This window comes from Chlamydotis macqueenii, chromosome 5 (genome assembly GCF_036417535.1).
Source record: "Chlamydotis macqueenii isolate bChlMac1 chromosome 5, bChlMac1.mat, whole genome shotgun sequence".
Lineage (NCBI taxonomy): Eukaryota > Metazoa > Chordata > Aves > Otidiformes > Otididae > Chlamydotis > Chlamydotis macqueenii.
In genome coordinates, this window is record NC_141560.1 from 49,478,565 (window position 1) to 49,497,058 (window position 18,494).

General features: G+C 38.7%; 2 protein-coding genes across 3 annotated transcripts in view; one reads left to right on the plus strand and one right to left on the minus strand.

The window, feature by feature from the left end:
* PDHX (pyruvate dehydrogenase complex component X) overlaps positions 1-217 on the minus strand; it is a 45,216-nt gene extending 44,999 nt beyond the window's left edge. The window contains exon 1 of the mRNA XM_086748133.1: positions 95-217. The gene's annotated coding sequence lies outside the window, so the exon portion shown is untranslated. The remainder of the gene's footprint in view (positions 1-94) is intronic.
* APIP (APAF1 interacting protein) lies at positions 34-17,884 on the plus strand. 2 transcript variants are annotated; one of them, XM_086748138.1, is made up of 9 exons: positions 34-166; positions 6,800-6,900; positions 9,617-9,665; positions 10,310-10,411; positions 10,992-11,109; positions 12,421-12,556; positions 15,071-15,238; positions 15,777-15,899; positions 17,135-17,884. In XM_086748138.1, the coding sequence occupies exons 4-8, from the start codon at positions 10,325-10,327 to the stop codon at positions 15,874-15,876; spliced, it is 609 nt and encodes a 202-aa protein (XP_086604264.1). In that variant the 5' UTR covers positions 34-166; positions 6,800-6,900; positions 9,617-9,665; positions 10,310-10,324; the 3' UTR covers positions 15,877-15,899; positions 17,135-17,884. The 2 variants fall into 2 exon arrangements, with proteins under 2 accessions (XP_086604264.1, XP_086604263.1); XM_086748137.1 differs by lacking the exons at positions 34-166; positions 10,310-10,411 and adding an exon at positions 313-457.
* Positions 17,885-18,494: the final 610 nt, after the last annotated feature.

Here is an 18,494-nt window from a genome sequence, read left to right on the forward strand (position 1 = left end):
GGAAAGGAAGGAAAAAAAAAAAATGCGACACGCCCCCCAGCCTCAGCACACAGCGACTTCACCGGCGCCCCTTGCACTGCAGCTGGCCGCCTACCTGCACCTGGCACAGCGGCAAGGCCTCCCGCAGCACTTGCCTGCTCGGGCGTGACTGCCTCTATCGCCCCAGGTACGAGCCGACCACAGACGCGCCTCTCGCAGCCCTGCCTGCCTGTTCGCCCCCGGGGTGCGCCCGCGTCTCCCCTTTTCCCGTTCTCCCGACGAGTTTCACCACCCAACCCCCCCCTACTCCGCCTCCGCCGCGGGGCAGAGCCCAGCGCCCACCAGGGCGCCCCACGGGCCGACGCCCCGCCGCGGGCGGCGAGCAGGCGCCCGCGCGGCCCCGCGCAAGGACCCCTGCGCTCACCGCCCGACCTGCGCCATGGCGGCGACCGGTGCTAACGACCGCCACGCCGCGCAGGTAACGAGGGGCCACGCGCAGACCCCGCGGGACGCGTGGGCTCTCAAGGGGCGCGGGGCCCGGCAGCGGCGGGGGCGCGCACGCCCGCCTCTTCCCGGCGATGCGGGGTCGGCCACCCCCAGCCTGCCGGGCCCGGCGCCCCAGGGGCCCCTTTCCGGCCGGAGGGACTCCCGGAGGCCCGAGGCGGGACAGCGAACCGGCAGCGGCCCTGCCAGCGTGCCCGCACCCTGCTGTGGCCGCCCCGCGCTCTGCCGGCCGCCTGGCTGGGAGTGTTTTGCCTCAGCTCCAGGGTAGCAGCTGGCAATTGCCGTTGTTGAGGCTGTTCTTGTAACTTGAGTAATTAGCTGGTAACCTTCGTAGTTACTAATTAGCAGAGAGTATAGCGGTGTTATGAAATTTACTACACTTCCCAAAATATTGTCAGCTGACAGTCTGGCTGCAGTTACAGGACTGATGGCCCTTTTAATTTATTTATTTATTTATGGTAACTGAGGGGTGTGGGGGGGTTAAGTTTGTTTGGGTTTTGTTTCTTTTTTTTTTTTCTGTGATTGTTTAGAGTTCTTTGTAGTTTGGTAACTGTTCATTACTATAAGTCACCACAACGTGAATACGAGTCGGCGGGGCTGTGCTTCATCAAACGAAGCGAGCATTGTGCTGGAGCTTACGGGAGCATCTCCTGGACGAGGCTTGAAATACCTGTCCTGTTTGTATGTGGAACTGGTCAAGTGTCACGGCCCCCTCGGGACTTGTGATGGTTCTTTTAGTGCGATCTCAAAGTGCAGAGTTACGGCTGCCATGCCAAAGGGGTTGCTTTCAATCAAACAGCACAAACTTTATTATTTTGCCTGTAAAGCGGCGTGCGATAGGTGAAAGGGAGTGAAAAGGAAAAGTAAAGATAGGAAAAAAAAAAAAGGATAATAGCTACCACTGTGGATCCAAGGTGTCCCTATGGTCCCAGGTCCAGGCAGCGTCTCGCCGGTCCTCGCAATCGATGTCGATGTCGATCCTTGGTGGGGAGAGCATTTCGGGGGCCTCGTTGTTAGGGGTCGACCTTTTATGCCAAGTGGCAAACCTTGCTCCTTTACTTCGGGGATCTCCACCTGTTCTTGGCCCTTAGGATAGAAGTGTGTTTTTTGTACATTATAATTAGCAAAGTTCTGTTAAAGGGCACTTTCTCATCGTTGTTTTTGAGACAGCAGTTGTGATTCATCCTCCTCGATAGCAGCTGCATGGTTATCTCTGCCAGTCTTGACAGCAGGGATGAGCTGTGGCACCTCCGCGCCACTCTGTCCGCTGTCTCAAGGATGTTGTACATTTTGTTGTTAGGCCAGAGTCGGCCTTGTTCATAAGAGTTCTGTTCTGTTTCCAGAAAAAAAAAACAACTCAGGCAGGCTGCTCGCAGCAACTCATGTCAAGTTGTGAGCCTAACTTTTAGGCCAGATCAAGTCCATAGTCCACCTGGAAGTCCTCGATGACAAGGTTGAGACAATACTGATTTTCTGACCGACCCTTACATCAAGAGAACAGTGCGGACTGGCAACAGGCAGATGAGAATTGTTAGCAGACTAGACAATGTGGCCTGTCTGGAAAGAGGGAAAGAATCTGCTTAGTCAAAAAAAAAAAAAAAAAAAAAAAAAAGAGCGAATTGAGGAGTTGTCTTCATAAGTAAAATGTTGTCAACAGAGGTGAAAGGGAAGAACGTCTTCTTTATGTCCGTAACTTTGGTAAGAGGTAACAGACTTCAGTTTCAGCAAGCCAGATTTAGGCCAGGCATTAGGAAAGTATTTCTAACCTGGGACAGTTAAACAGATTGCCTAAGGAGTTTGTGGCTCACTGTCATCAGAGGTTTTAAAGATGGAGTTATGGTAGGAGCTCCCAAACCTTGTCAAACTTGCCCCAGACTGCTGTCTCCATCACTTCACCTTTCCCGTCTCCTCCCTCAGAACCACTGCTTCTGCCTTGCATCCCTGCCTGTTTCTCCCATACCCTGCCAGTGCCTCTCCAAGTCCAACACGAGCTGGAAGCATTTTCCTGGGGCGTGCAGCCCCCTGCAGGAACTGCAACAAGATGCAAGGAGTCTGTTCAGGGGGGCTGCATTAAACAAAGCTTCTGCTTGCTGTGATTCTGCAGGCCAGGAGACGATCTTGGGAGGCTCACAAAATCCCAGTTCCCATTTGTTTAAGTCTTATGGTCTTACTTTAGACCATCAAGGATCACTCAGTCTTCAGCTTTAGAGTCACAGTGGTATCGGGGTGGGAGGAGAGAACAGTGACAACAGCACTTTTTTCTTATTGTTTCAGCAAGAGTATTGGTACTAAGTAACTAAGTTTTGATATGTGCTACTTTTTTTTTTCTTTTGTTCTCTTTATTCTTTGGATGTTAACAGAAAAACCTAACAGAATGTGGTTTCCTGCTGCTAAACAAATGTTTCTCTTGGAAATATCCTTTCCTGGCCGTAAATTATGAAGCTGAGCCCTAGAACAGTTAATCACTTGTCATTTTTTAAAAAAACTATTAAAGCTTCTAATTACTGCGATATAAATTCAAAACATTAAAAAGGCACAGAAGAAATTATCAATTTCAGTTGGAAGTCTGTACTTGCTATAAAAATTGACCATCTGAGGCTTGTAAGCAGAGTAGGAATCCTCACAACATTGCTTTCCTATCTCTTCCTTACAATTATTTCTTTTTCTCACAGAAAAAAAAAACCCTCCCTTTTGCATTATAGAGTCCTTGTATGGTGCTGAAGGTGTTGTAGAAAGTAAACTTTTTTAAAGGATCATGACAATATTTTTGCTATTTTGGTTTATTTGATAGATTTTTAACAGAAATCTACCAGGTTATTAGCAGTACTGTTCTCACTTTATGTGTACAGTGTAGCATAGATCTGGTTTACCACATGCAACTAAACACTACGTGACTATTCAAAGAAACCTCATCATGATTTTCCACCCATCAGTATGAAGCATCAGTGTTATGATTTAATCTATGCAGTCTGTGCTTATTTCTGAGAACGAAATGTCATTTCTAAACAATTTATGAAAGGTAGATACATATTTCAGACACTGCTTATTTAGTATAATATCTTAAAATATCCACATGGTAGTTTAGTTTTACACTTTCTGAAAACTGTTCACAAAACCTTTACAAATTTATTTGTTCCACAAGTAGCCTGGGTCCACCTTGACTTCCATTGTGTTATATCCACTTTGTTTTCTGGGCTTTTGGTTTAGGGGGATGGGTTTGGTTTGGTTTGTTTTTTAAATCATATTAGGTACAATAACTTTGATAAAATAGGAAAAAAAGTAACTTTCCTTGAGCAACCACAGTCTGACAGAATACAATAATAATTTTTTTAAAAGATTTGACTGCTGGAATTTTTCTAAATATTCAGCGAATACTTTCAGTCACTTTCTGTTTGGAAATTTACCAGCAAATTTGTTTTCAAATGAATAATTTAATGGATTGAAAAATTTGTCACTTCTTTTAGTTCATGGAAATTTGTGGAGTTTTCCTTGATGCCTAACAGCATGTAGAAACTTAAGCTAAGATGGTAACAGCATAGCAGCAAAGAAGCCAAATTGTTCATGTTAACTATATCGGAAACTAGTGGGCCAGATCCTGAGTTGGAGACATGAAGGAAGAGATAACCATGGCACCTGTACTTCAACTTAAAAATCAAATTTAAAAATACTGCTAATTGAGATTTAACAAAGAGTAATCCTGTTGAGTTGCCTGCTGCTTTTATACGTGTTCACAGCAAGTACCCTTTTTTAGTTATGGAAAGAGCTGTCTTTTTTATTATCAGTAATTTTAAACGTGAAATACAGTAATGTTTTTATTTAGATAGTTTATGGTTATAATCCATATCCACTGATCCTGGAAAAATACTGTTGAACTCTGAGAATTGATTTATAGTCCTGAAATATTTCAGAAAAACAGTCAGAATTCCTTGATTATTTTCATATGTTCTCGATGAAAGCAGCTTCTGAATTTGAACTTTTAAGAATCTTTTTAGTGACTTAAAGTGGTGAAAACCACTCATGTTCTCCCACGAATATGAATTTTGCAGTAAATGTCTAGATTTATCAAACAGGGAAAATACGAAACAACTCTAGGAGTGTTACAAACTATTTTTTTTTTTATAGCTGCATGCATTCAATAAATGATAGCAATATAAACCTGTTAATGCAAGCTTATTCCATGAAAAGTAGGGGACATAATTTTTCTTTGAAATGAAAGATACTGGTTTAGTGCATAGGGTAGAAATAGACATGTAATTTTGCATAAGTCAAAACAAGATACTGTGGAACTCAGTTTCATGACAGATTAATAGATAAAAATTATGTACGGCCATTAATTCTGTATAAATAAATCAGAACAACAAAATGGGGACCCATAATTTACGCATGCTATGCACTTGTTTTGTATTTGTAAACATAAGACACATACATTAATATTTTCAGATTCACAGAACATTTCAGAGTCATGAGTATTTGAGGGATGTTGAGTTAGAGTATACTCGATATATATTGCTGTTTTCAGTGGCCAAGAGCTAGCAAGAAGTGGTTTAATTTTCAGATCTGCGAATGGGGAAGATTTCAGGTTTTTTTCATGGTAAATGTAGGAGTTTGCTTATCTGCCCTGGAGTCTTTTTCCTTCACACACTCTTGTATGTGCTGTTTCAGGTAATGTGAACTGATGAAGGTTCATGATGCTTTAAAAATCTTTCTAGGAGTGCTGGTTAGAGTCTTGTTTCTATCACTTGGAATGAATAAACATGATTTTTTAATATGTTAAGAGAGACTATGAATAATAGAAACAAAATCAGAGCAGGCAGGAATAGCATCTGAACTGAATCCCAGTTCCTTAAAGATAAATGCTTCAGAAGCAAGTGCCATTGAAGAATACAGTGCTACACTATTAAGCTGAAGTTTGAAGTACTGATCAGGCTTAATGAGTACATAAAAAGAATTATGCAGTAGCAAGGGACTGTATCTGGTGACCTAAGGGTTTAGCCTTCCTAGAACTGATCAGTTTTTCTGTTGAAAACAATGCAAGAAGCACATCTGTATTGCTTAATCATAGATTTCTGTCACACACTCATGTGAAAAACAAAACCAGCTGTATTACTGTAGTAGTGTAGGTGGAAATCTTAATTCATCCCAGGGAAATAAATTGACGTAAATAAAATGACTGTTCTGTTTCTCTGCTATTTAATTCCTTACTTGATGGGTTCAGTTGTATCAGGATCTTTGTGAAAGCACATATGATTTTTATTTTTACACTGGTAAATGGGGAAGACTTTGGCTTTGTATTGTCTCAGATAAGCTAAGAGAATTACTCAGGACAACATGCAAATGTATAAATTCAAGCACGCAGCATGAATTAAAGTAGCATCTCACACTTTTCTCTGTGTATCCTGGTTATATTTCTGAGGTAAGTGGTTCCAACGTTAAAAACTTTTAGTTTGCCAATGTAATCCTCACTTATCAAGGACTGCTACCTCTTACATACAGCTTTCATTTATGTTCAGTGCAGAGTAATGTTTAGGATTTCCAATAAATAGTTTTGGCTTGTACTGTAAAGCTATTCTGGTTTAGGTTAACTATGAATGAATCTCTGACACTACGGATACCTTTGGTTAACAGACAGGTGTAGATGTATTTATTGTTGTAATAAACAATGGAATGTAGGAAAAATTAAGAACTTTTCCCTTCTGAAATAAATATTAAAATAATACAATTTGCCTTCTGGCTAAACTGCATGTGAGGTAACCTCACATTGTAAAAATGTAGGAATGTAAATTCATCAAATAATTTGCCTGTGTTTTCTATGGTATTTTTGACTGCTATGTGAAAATACGATACAGCAGAAATAATAAAGTTTGTTCTACTGAAATTTGTAAATTAAGCAAAATAAACCTACGGAAAACTGTTTCAATAGGAAAAGTAATTAACTGAACTTTTCAGAATGGCTAATGTTAGCTGCATTTATTTTTCTGTTTTTGTGGCAATAGTCTATGACTTAATCTCGCTGGTGTAATATACCTGTGGGCTACTGCACTAATAAATTTCAGATGAGACCTTTCCTGTGAAGGATAATCAGACATGCATTTTATTTGGGGGTTTAGTTTGTTCCTTTCAAGATGTGAACAGTCCCTGCAAAATGTAAGGACATTGTGCAAATACATTGTGCATTCATTTTGTAACTGAAGTTCCTAAGCGTAAGTTAGACTGTCATACTGCGATATGAAAGTACTGCCCCTTTAAACTCAGTTTCAGAGTTGAAATTCTTAGGTTTCTGATGGTTTTTAATTTTTTTACTTTAATTTATTTTTAGGAGAAGTTACATCCAAGAAATCTTATCCCAGAGCTTTGTAGACTGTTTTATGGTTTAGGCTGGGTAACAGGAACTGGTGGAGGAATCAGCTTGAAACATGGGTAAGTAAAGATGGAAGAGAAAGAATGTGATGGTTAGAGAGAGAGGGGGTAGCTGTGTTTAGTAGTTGGTGAGGATATTTCAGTTCCATGAAAAATGTTTGAAAATCAAGAATGAGCAAGAAGGTAGAGGGGGAGCTGAACAATATGCCAAATTTAACCATATAGAAGGGAGGTGGCTAGTCTGAATTAATCATTGCAGTCCCTTCAATGGAGAGCACCAACTTCGGTGTGTGACTTTTTTCTGTCCTTTTGCTGTCAGTGTTTAAGGCAGATGAATTGCCTTTAAGGAACAATGTATTTCCCCTTTTTAATTTAATTTACTATGGAATTTAGAGTGGGTTACACCAGGCATGCAGCTTTCAAATACCTGTGGTTAGATGAGATGAATCCCACCCTATACATTTTGCAGGCAAGACATTTCCTTTAAGAAGGAAATTACTGTTCCACTGAAATAGTTTCTAAGGAGATAGGCTTAATATATAATTAAAGCAGGTCAGGTAACAGAAACAATTTTTGGTGTGCATCCACTACTAAGAATCACCACTTTGCATTTTAATTTGCTCATCTCCCCCCGTTCATACGTTCCAAGCTTTTAATGGAGACAGAGCTCCTCTCAGTGGCCACTGAGAAAATAGTTTTCATTCTGCGAAACGCACCTTCCGCGGTGCCTGCAATTCTGCCCCCAGTCACAGGGCGTTGTGACACTCTAACTTGAAAGTGTCTGACCTCTCATTTTTCTGATGTCCACTTGCCTGCAGATACAAACAGCCATTGCTATTTAAATATATGAGACAGATACATAAATGCTAATATTTGTGCTGTGCTATTAGATTTGTGCAGGACATTTCGCTTCCCTGTGTGATTTTGCAAGCAAAGAAATAACAATAATAATAATGATAGGAATGATAAGACAGTTCATTCTTGTTTTTAAAGTTCTTTGCCTATGGAAAGATCTTTCTAGCAGTAATTTCTCATCCATAGCTAAGTGTGGGCTATTTTCTTCGTCACTTCAGTGCGATTCATATTGGTTGTGGCAGGACAAATGGTGTCAACAGAGAATACACTAACATGGTAGTACCGTTTTCCTCAGCAGTTCCATAACTTGGTTTCTCAGACTACACCAAAATATGTATTTGAGTTGGTACCAATACTGTACATGTTGTACATGGTCTGGCTGTACTGTTTTATACCTGCAGTAACAGCAGCTGTGTTTCTGCTATGAGGCAGAGATCAGACTAGCTTAGAATTGTTACATAGGAAACAGTGAAAGAACATGTGAATTTGATTGAAATTCTAACAATGGTTTTACCAGCTAATCCTAATCAGCATTACTCATTGTGCGGTTCATATCAGCTACTCAGAATAAAAATGTCAATTTGGACATGGAATAACATATTAAAAATGGATCTAGAATTCTTTGTCAGGTGTCCTATATTTCAAAGGCTGTATTCATCATCTGATTTTTCCCTTTGTGATTAATTTCTAAAAAAGAAAAAAAAAAGTTTTAAGAAAAAAATGCATGTCTTTGATTAGTAAGTGAATTATCATTTGATTTCTCGATATGTTCCGCTCTGAATCGTCTTGCTCATGCAAAGGAATTAAGACAAAATTAATGCAATGTTGGCAGTGTTAATTCATGAATGTTTAAAATGACAAATATGATGTGCTTCACAGCCATTTTACCACTATGAACAGTGCATTATGTTAAGAGTTGTATTTTTGTAAGAGTTAGAATCATAGAATCATTTAGCTTGGAAAAGATGCGTAAGATCATCGAGTCAAATGGTAAACCTAACACTGCCAAGTCCACCACTAAATCAGGTCCCTAAGCGCCATGTCTACACGTGTTTTAAATACCTCCAGGGATGGTGACTCAACCACTTCCCTGGGCAGCCTGTTCCAATGCTTGATAACTCCTTTAGTGTATATTTTTTCCCTAATATCCAGTCTAAACCTCCCCTGCTGCAACTTGTGGCTATTTCCTCTTGTCCTATCACTTGCTGCTTCAAAGAAGACACCAACACCCACCTTGCTACAACCTCCTTTCAGGTAGTTGTAGAGAGCAATGAGGTCTCCCCTGAGCCTCCTTTTCTCCAGGTTAAACAACTCCAGTTCTCTCAGCCACTCCTCATAAGGTTTGTTCTCTAGACCCTTTACCAGCTTCGCTCGTCTTCTAAGTGCTCTTGTCCTGAAATATAAATGTCTCGTGGTCCTTAGGAAACATATCTGTACCTTGACTAATTATTCACTAGATGTCTCTGTGCTCCTGAATTTAGTATGTTACTGTTGAAACTGAATAGTGATTAAAATTGAGAGAGATTATCTGAACTTTTTTTTGCTGTTACTGAAAATATTTCAGACACCATATTGAAATCATTTTAATTTCAACCAATTTTTTATAGTCTTTGTTCATGTAAACCTTGCAAGAAATAATGCACTTCTACTTGAATTTTGGTCATTTAATTGCCTTGAATTAGTGCTATCTTTTTATCGATACAAATAAATATATAAATGCATTGTTAGAGATTTCATACGCCTTTGTATGATTCAGTACTATTTTGAAAACCATCTACATGTCAATCTATGGAAGGAGCCAGAGAATTATTGAATTTTGAGGGCCTAGATTTGCTATTGCCTTTTCAGTGGATCGAGAGCTCTAATGTCTGTGCAATTGAACAATTCTATGTTTATTGATTTTTCCCTGTCTGTAACTTAGGAATGAAATCTACATTGCTCCTTCAGGAGTCCAAAAGGAAAGAATACAGGTATGTTGAACTATATTTTTATCTCAGAGCTCATCTTGAGATGGATGAAAATACCTTTGTTTAGAGTTTCATTTTTCCTTATGTAGTTATTAACTTGTTATACTATTGACTGCCTTTTTGAAACAACTGAAGATTTTGCCCAGTACTCCGCTAGCATAGCAAGCCAACATGCGTTTCAGTGGCCAGTGTAGATTAGTCTTGATGATCTCTTTGCTTTAAATTAACACAGAAGACTGTGAGATTCGAACATTACTCAAATCCAGCTTTATTCTTTGTCAAGCTTGAATGGCTTTGTAGCTGTCTGGCTACAGTTTCAAGTTACTGTGCTGCGTATATAATTAAGCATTAACACCTCATCTCTATTTATTTTCATTTGAGTGGTTACAAATCTTTGTATTGATATTCTCAGTCAATGGCTGGGCTCTCAGCATGAAAAGGTGACTTTGTCTATGTATCTCCTTTTAAATAAAAACCCAAAATGTAAGTGGAGGGGAGAATTGTAAATGATAACTATTTTACGACAGCAGAACTTCCCCCAAAATAGAATATTATGTGGAAAGGATTTGTTGTTTTGTCAATCTGAGGATAAATACAATGAGAAGTGAAAGGAATGTCTTCACTGATAGAAACTTGGGGTTTTGCAGCAGTGCTCACTGGGGATGTTAGCAAGTAAGGCAGGCAAAGGCATAACATGGCAAGACCGTGATGGTCTGTGCTTTGCTAGCAGTAGCAGTGGATTGAGCAGAGTGAGTAAGGAAATTTTTTGCAACTGTATTTCCTGCTGATTTTTAAAATAACATTAAAGAAGAAAATTTTATTGGTGCTCTGAACAATTCTTTATACTATTTTGAGTAGCTGATTGGTGCAAAGGTAACATTCATGTAAAGCTACTAAAAGCAAGTTTAAAAAAAAATAGTTCTACAAGTTAAATATATTATATGTAGGTTTAATTAAGGTCCTGTGTTGGTTCTTGAAGGGGGGAAAGAAAAGTACATCTACATTTCTTTTTTTTGAATCAGTTGCTACTTTTCCTTTTGATCTATTGTCTGTTATTTAGATACAGACTGTCTCCTTTCTGAGAAAATTTTAGTTTTACAAATATCTGCTTGGCAGCAGTCTGAATATAAAAAGTATCTAATAACAATTCACATTATACAATGTTAGTAAATAGTGTTGAAGCTAGAAGAAATGCAGTGTGTTACAGCACTTTTACAAAGTTAAAATCACATTCTATATGAAATATAAGGTGTATATATTTGTCTCCCTAGAAGGAAAACAAAACTATTTGGATCATCACAGGTCAAAATAATTTCTTCTTTCTTACAGCCAGAAGATATGTTTGTTTGTGACATGAATGAAAAGGACATCAGTGGTCCTCCACCACACAAGAAACTAAAGAAAAGCCAGTGCACACCTCTTTTTATGAATGCCTACACTATGAGAGGTGCTTAGCAAATGTTTTTAGTTTAGTGATGACTGAAACACTGTATATTTTTCACACTGAATTTTTTTACAATGAGGGTGGTGAAACACTGGAACAGGTTGCCCAGAGAGGTTGCAGATGCCCCATCCCTGGAAACACCGAAGGTCAGGTTGGACAAGGCTCTAAGCAACCTGATCTGGTTGGAGATGTCCCTGCTCCTTACAGGGGAGTTGGACTAGATGACTTTTAAAGGTCCCTTACAACTCCGACTACGTATGATTTGATATACCCATCCACAAAATTGAAGCTCAATACCATACTCTTTATATGTGGAAGTCACAGTGAAATAAACATGAAACTATAAAATAAATTAATTTGCAAAGGAATATGTACAGTGGAAGGTAGTCCATGGTAAGATCCTGTGAGTGTCCTTTACATTTTCATCTTCTCATGTACCTATACTTGTCATCATCTTTTGGAACTAATTTTTAGTGCAGTATATTAGTAGGGTGTGGGAGGAGCTGGGTCATTTACAGCAGTTTTATAACAGTAGTTTTGCCTATTCAGCAGCTATGTTTTATATCCTTTCATAAGCATTGGCTGTGATCAAAGTTTCTAAATTATGGATAGGTGAAAAAAGTACAAAACTTTTCTTTTGCAGGTGGACAGTAATAGAGAGCTTTTGCTGTTGATTTACATCTGTTAGTTTGGGAAGGATGTAGGGAGTCCCTTCTGATCTTGCTGCACAAGAACCTTGCATGTGTACCCAAGGAAAACCGATTTCATATTTTTGGCAAGATTGCAACTATATAAGTAAATTATAATTATTGTCTACCTATTTTTCCATCATGACACAATAAGATAACAATAAATATTTTTTCAGAGAATCAGTGGATAATCGAAGAAGAGTACTAGCATAAAAAGAAAGTAAAAATCTTTAAACTTTCATCTTACAAGTAAGTTTTGGACTTTTTTAGAATCTGAGAACTCTGATAAAGTTAATAGCCTGTTACAGTCATTGCAGTATGTGAAGAAATGTACAAGTAGTGTTTCTACTTGAATTTGTGCAAGTAGTTTCTCTCCTGGAATTTGTCACTAACTAAAAGTTAACACTAGCGTCCTAAGACAATCTGTAATTGTCTTCTATAGATGAGTAATTATCTCATACCTTTATTTAGGTTGCTGTATATTTTTTCCTGTAGTACAGTAGGTCACTGTTTTCTAAGATGCCTAGCCAAGGGAAATGAAGCAAGTATGTGAATGAAATTTTCTTAATAGACACATTTTAAAATTAATTCTAAAGATACATATTTTTCTTCTTTCTGTTCTTAGGAGCAGGTGCAGTGATCCATACTCATTCCAAGGCTGCTGTTATGGCTACCCTTCTTTACCCAGGGAGTGAGTTCAGTATTACCCATCAGGAGATGATAAAAGGAATCCAGAAGTGTACTTCAGGAGGCTATTACCGGTACTTCTCTATATTTAAGAAAAGAAGCATACTATTTGATCATTTGTTTCGAGCAACATAAATAGATGGCAAGTCATTTGAGTTATGTGTGTTAAAGTGTGTAATATAAAGTATTAGCAATAAGAAGTAAAAAGACCTCTGGAATAAGGACCTCTGGCTTTCCCTAAGAACGTCTCAAGCCTGTGGAAGAGATTTGAGATAAAATCATGTAATGTCAAGGCTACTGTGGTCTACAGAAACAAACCAAATAAAGAGCTGTGTCCTGACAGATATCTCAAGAGCAGAGATTTTAACACATCTATACAATGTTAAACTGAAACTGGAGCCAACCAGCATTAGGTTGGATTGATGACGTACAAACTACATTTGTGTGGATTTCACGTATCACCGCCTTTGCCAGTTTAGGGCATGTTAAGAGAGTAAAGGATTTCAGATTTTACTTGACAGACTTTGAAAGAAAATTCAGAATAAACAGCTCATTAAACATAATGTTATTACTTTTCAAGGATGAGCTCTGAGGTAAGTGCTGAGTTATTCCAGATTATGTGTGACGGCTTGTTTTGAGGACTCCACCCACGGCGTGTTGAATTGGGATCCACAAACAACATTTATGTAATATGTCACAATTAGATGAAAAATTGAAATGCTAAATTCTTTCTACTTTTTGATGTTAATTTTTGTAACTAACTATTGCCCTTTGGCAAGAGAGCAAGCCATATGTCTGGCATGTGATTTTATGCCTGGATATATTTTATTCAGTTTTGGTTGACTTGCCAGCTTTACCTTCTTGTCAACATTTGTATTTTTAATGTGGCAAAAGACACTCCTTATATTGAATTGTCTAACAACACTGTTTTTTTAAAAAATCCACAACAATTTTCTTTTTTTGAATATGCATTTTGAATTCCCAAATGTTCCTAAATGTTAAAGTAAAGAAATCAAACCTCCAGATTATGTGGTTCTTACGTACATATTAGATATGTCCATACTAGACTGATTCCACTGTTTCGCCTCACACAAGGCTCCCCATTGAATTCAGAGAAATTTGAATGGGATCTTTCAAAAAAGGGATTGACAATGTATTGCTTCTAATTACGTAAAGATTTTATGGAAACTATTCAGGAAAATGCTACAGATAGAATAATCAGAAGTATTTGTTGGCCTAAATAGGATCCCAGTGATGCCAGAATAGTTTTACCTTTGACTTCAGTAGAAGGAGAACTAGATCTGTAGTAAATAGCTTTGAATGTCTCAGACTGCCCCAAGATATTTTGTATGAAGGTTTGGCTAAATGTAGGCTGCTTATATTTCAGTAAAACTAAAGAGATATTTAACTCATTCAGAGTCTTCTTTGGGTTTTATAGGTATTTGTTCTTGATTAAAAGCTTATGGCTATGATTAGGAATCAGTTACAGTATTTACACCTGCTTCCAAACTCATGTCCAAGTAGAAGGCAGAACCTAGGAAACCAATCCCTTAGCTCATTTGGCCTCACTAGTAGCAAACACTCCAAATCTAATTTTAATGATCAGAATATGTAAGAGTCAAAGTAAACCTGCCAAAAACACTGAATTTTCTTCATTCACTATTTTTATAGACTTCCTGGGAAAGTACCAGCCATGAAAACTGTAAGGGATGAGACTTCTAAATTTTCTGAGTATCTGATTTGAAGTATAAGCTGTATTATTTTTACCATGGCTTTCTCTCTGTTTTATAAAAGTAAGTACTGGTAGCATCCACTCATGAAGTATCTATGTGATCTCAATGATAAATCTGAACCTGCACTGGGGGCTCATTAAAACTATTTAAACAAGTTTCTGCCAGTGTTAATTAAGGTTCAGACAATGCCAAATATCGCAGTCCTCCTTCAGAAGAAACTCTTAGGCAAGTTCCACTGAGTAACATGCATCATCTTGTCTTTGGAACTGGGGTTCTTAGGCTCTCTTAAGATCACATATAGCCCACCAATGACTCCATCACAGATAATTTATTTTTCATGTGTTGACTCTACTTTCTACTTATATGCCTTAGCAGGACAATCTTATTTCCAGAGGCTTTTTAGACTACCTAAATTAATTTTTTTCTGCTCTGCAGCAAACAGCTTCATTTCCTTCTTCATGATGTGATTCCTTTAAATAATTTAATCTGAGATAAAGCTTGTAGGTGATGCCAATACAGGATGAAGAGAGTCTGAAAAAGTTGTAAAGGGACTCAACTACAAAGTGATATGTGAACAAACAGCTACACCTAATACATTAAAGTGTTACTTTCTTTTTGTGCCTCAAGTGTAGCTCTCGGGTATTGCCAGCATAGCATACTGTTGGGAATGAGAGATGTTCCTGAGGGTTCTTATGTTACAGCATGACTCACAAGAAAAGAGCGTGAAATCAGTAGTGTTGAGAATTTGTTAACATCCTTACACAGTCAAAGGAGAATCTCTTTCTTAGGAAGAAGCTTCATGTATCCAAACACGGCATTTTTTTTAAAATACACAAACATTGATTTTTCTTTCAGATATGATGATACGCTAGTGGTTCCCATTATTGAGAATACACCAGAAGAGAAGGATCTCAAGGAAAGAATGGCACATGCAATGGAAAAATACCCAGACTCTTGTGCTGTATTGGTCAGACGTCACGGAGTTTACGTATGGGGAGAAACATGGGAAAAAGCCAAAACAATGTGAGTACAATTTAGGAATATAGTATCTTTTGCTGTACCGCAAAATTTTAGTGACCTTAATGTCATGTGTGTTTCCAGCCCATGAGCAGTGATTCAGAACATTAAGTTCTGGCCTCACTCAATGTATAGGGAGCTTTTGGGAATGGGTCCATCCATTATTCCACCACTTGGTTTTCCTTTCGTATCAATGCTGGCTGATAGGGTTGCCAACATTGTCCTTTCATATGGACAAGTCCCTCCTGTTATGAAACCTGCAGGCTATGTCTGCTTTTATACGACACCTGCCAATACTGTTTGTGTAGTCTTTTCTAGTCCCATATTTGGAATTTACTTCTTCTTTTGCTGATGGACAAGCAGCAAATCAGGATCATGTAGTAAAAATGCTGGGCACTTTCCATACCACAGTAATGGAAATGTCCAGTCAGACTGTCAAATTGGTGATGTAAAGCACAAGGAAGAAAACTATTAATTTTCATAAAACATGGTAAGACTTGATCCTTACTTTACATCTCACCTTTTTTTTTCCTTTTAATTTTAGGTGTGAGTGTTATGATTACTTGTTTGATATCGCAGTGCAGATGAAGCAGCATGGGCTAGATCCTTCAAAACATCCAGCAGGAGAAAATGGGATCTTGTAAACGATGACGACGTTTATATTCAGGTGTGAATTTATCTGTAGAGCTGATCTGTTTGGAGGGAGAGACTGCAGATGATAGCATCACTTCAGTCTGCTTTCCCACTCAGGAGATTTCAGTATTGCACATCTCCCCCATTCCACTCCATTATCACTGCAACTGTATATATGCCTGAAATAATGCTCCTTTACCACACAATGCAACAAAAATATATGTATTAATAGTTAAGTCTGTCCTGTGCATACTTTAGCACCTATGTACAGCATGGAGTGCAATTGCTTTTTAAAACAAAATTGTATCAAGCATTACCAGAAAAAGCCAATGCAGAAGAAAGACCCCCAGCCTGGTAAGTTAATCTATCCAGAGATGCCTGCACACCCACTTTTGTTCTTCAGTTTGCAGGATCATGTTTGATTTCAGTCCATCTCAGTGGTATTACTTATATGGTGGATTGTTTGGGTTTTTTTTTTTCCTTCAGCAGAAATGGCTTGTTGCAATTTGATTAAGTTTCATTGATGAGTGTCACCTGCTTACCTCATACAAATTACCATGACTTTGTTTTCTAATGTAGCAACGATCAATGTTTTGAAAGTTTTCATAACAAATATTTTAAAGTGAAACCACACAGATAATATGATCAGGCAGTACTGTACATGAAGGATTCCTGAAACAATTCTCACATAAGGAATATACAGCTCAGTACGGCAAAACACAGTGGTAGCGTAATGTTTCAGAGTCTGGGGTACTTCTTCCTGAAAATCTAAGCAAGTTTAAAGATACCGGTGCTGAGATTATAAAGGAGTTGCTAGGCCAAAGTGGTGGTCTAATTAAATAGGATAGGCTAACTTGTGGCATAGAGTTGGCCCATCAGATAGCCCTCTCCACCCACCGTGTTTGCATCAGAAGAGATGACAAATGGCTGCTCAGGCAGCTTGAGCCCAGACAGTCAGGTACTTGGTTGATTAGCCTTTATGCCCACATTAGAGGAGGAAGCAGTGGGACAGGAGGCTTGCTGTCAAGTAAGCATCTGCGTGAACAGATCTTTGGAGCACTGCCACCACATACAGTGACGAGGACATGCTGGCTACCATACTTGCACAGAGCTACCTTGTGGCCCGCAAGAACCATTTTAAAACTCCTCAGCCCCTGCAGTTGAATAGGCTGTAATAACGTAGTGGCATTAATATTCATTTGCCTATCTCTTATGTCTAAATACCTAGTTTTAGAATATTTTCACTTTTATCTTATTTCTTCTTTACAGGTTTCTTACATGATGACGGGAGTTCCAGATTCCACCTCGCACTGTTAAAACTAGAAGGGGGTGCTGTTGCACTCAGCTGACTGAGAGATGTTAGCAGTCAGTTTGGACTGTTAAACACATCCAAGAAGAAAAGGAGAGTTAAAACAAACAAAAATGCTGAACAATCATTGCTATTTATGAATCCTGTCAAATGTAGAAGGAATGAAAATTCAGATATGAAAAAAGATTTTGAAAACAGCTGTTGAGAACTGTGGCATTTTATTTGCATGCTTTGAAAATTCATATTTCAACAACCTGCATCAGTTGATCTTGTTCTACTGCCACATCATTTAACTTGTTCTAGGTCTCCATTTCTGAAAGTTACAGTGGCTTTTATTCTTGGGGTGAAAAAAAATGAGGATGACTCCTTAATTGGAAGTTAGGTATAAAGTTTAAAGCATTGTTTGAACTGTTGATTCATTCATGCTGTGTTAATAAGGGGTTTTTTACAAAATTAAGCCTGTAGCATATGTATTTTTAAATTCTCTTAATTGTCATTATAATGAGTAGGAAATAATAATTTTACAGTATGCATTTGGAAGTTGTTACTGAGAGACTACTCTGGGTCTTGTGTGTTTTTTACCTCATTAAATTCATTCACGTTCATTAAGATTTTGTTTATTACAACTTTAAAACAGCTTTTTATGACCTATGATTAGCCAGCCTAAGGTGGATTTAATCAAACTGCTCATTAAAATATAGTCTCACATATTTCTATATCTTAGTGTCTTCTTTCAAAATCTGGAATGGCCCCACAGCGGCATCAGTCTAAGCCTTCATTGACCAACTTTCTGAGTATTGAGACTCTATTCCCAAGGGTGAATTGGGACAGGGTAAGCATCAGTGGCCCTTGTTTTCTGCTAGGGGCCATGCATTCGCAGCACTTGCCCTTGCACCATCTCTGTCACTTTTTTGAGGTTCTATGAGGTGGATTAACTCTTCAGCCTAAGAGAAAACTACTGTGATTATAGCACAGCATACACCATGGTAATTGCGTTGTGCTGAACTTGCACAAAAAAACATCTTGCTTTGGCTTGGTGGGTGTTCTGGTTTTGTTTAGCGAGGGGGGGCCTAAGGTGGCAGCTTCTGCAGGAAACTGCTAGAAGTCGCTCCCCTTTGTTCAGTGGACTCAGCCGGGCCTAGGGCAAACCTGCTGCTGGCCAAGGCCGAGCCAATTGGTAGCAGAATGCTCCATGATAACACCTCTGCGATAACGTATTTAAGAAGGGGAAAACAGGAGAAAAAAAAAAAAAAAGAAGAGAAGATGTGAAGAAGCTGAGTGGGGGCAGAGACGGGGAGGCGTGAGCCTCGTGGGCCTTGC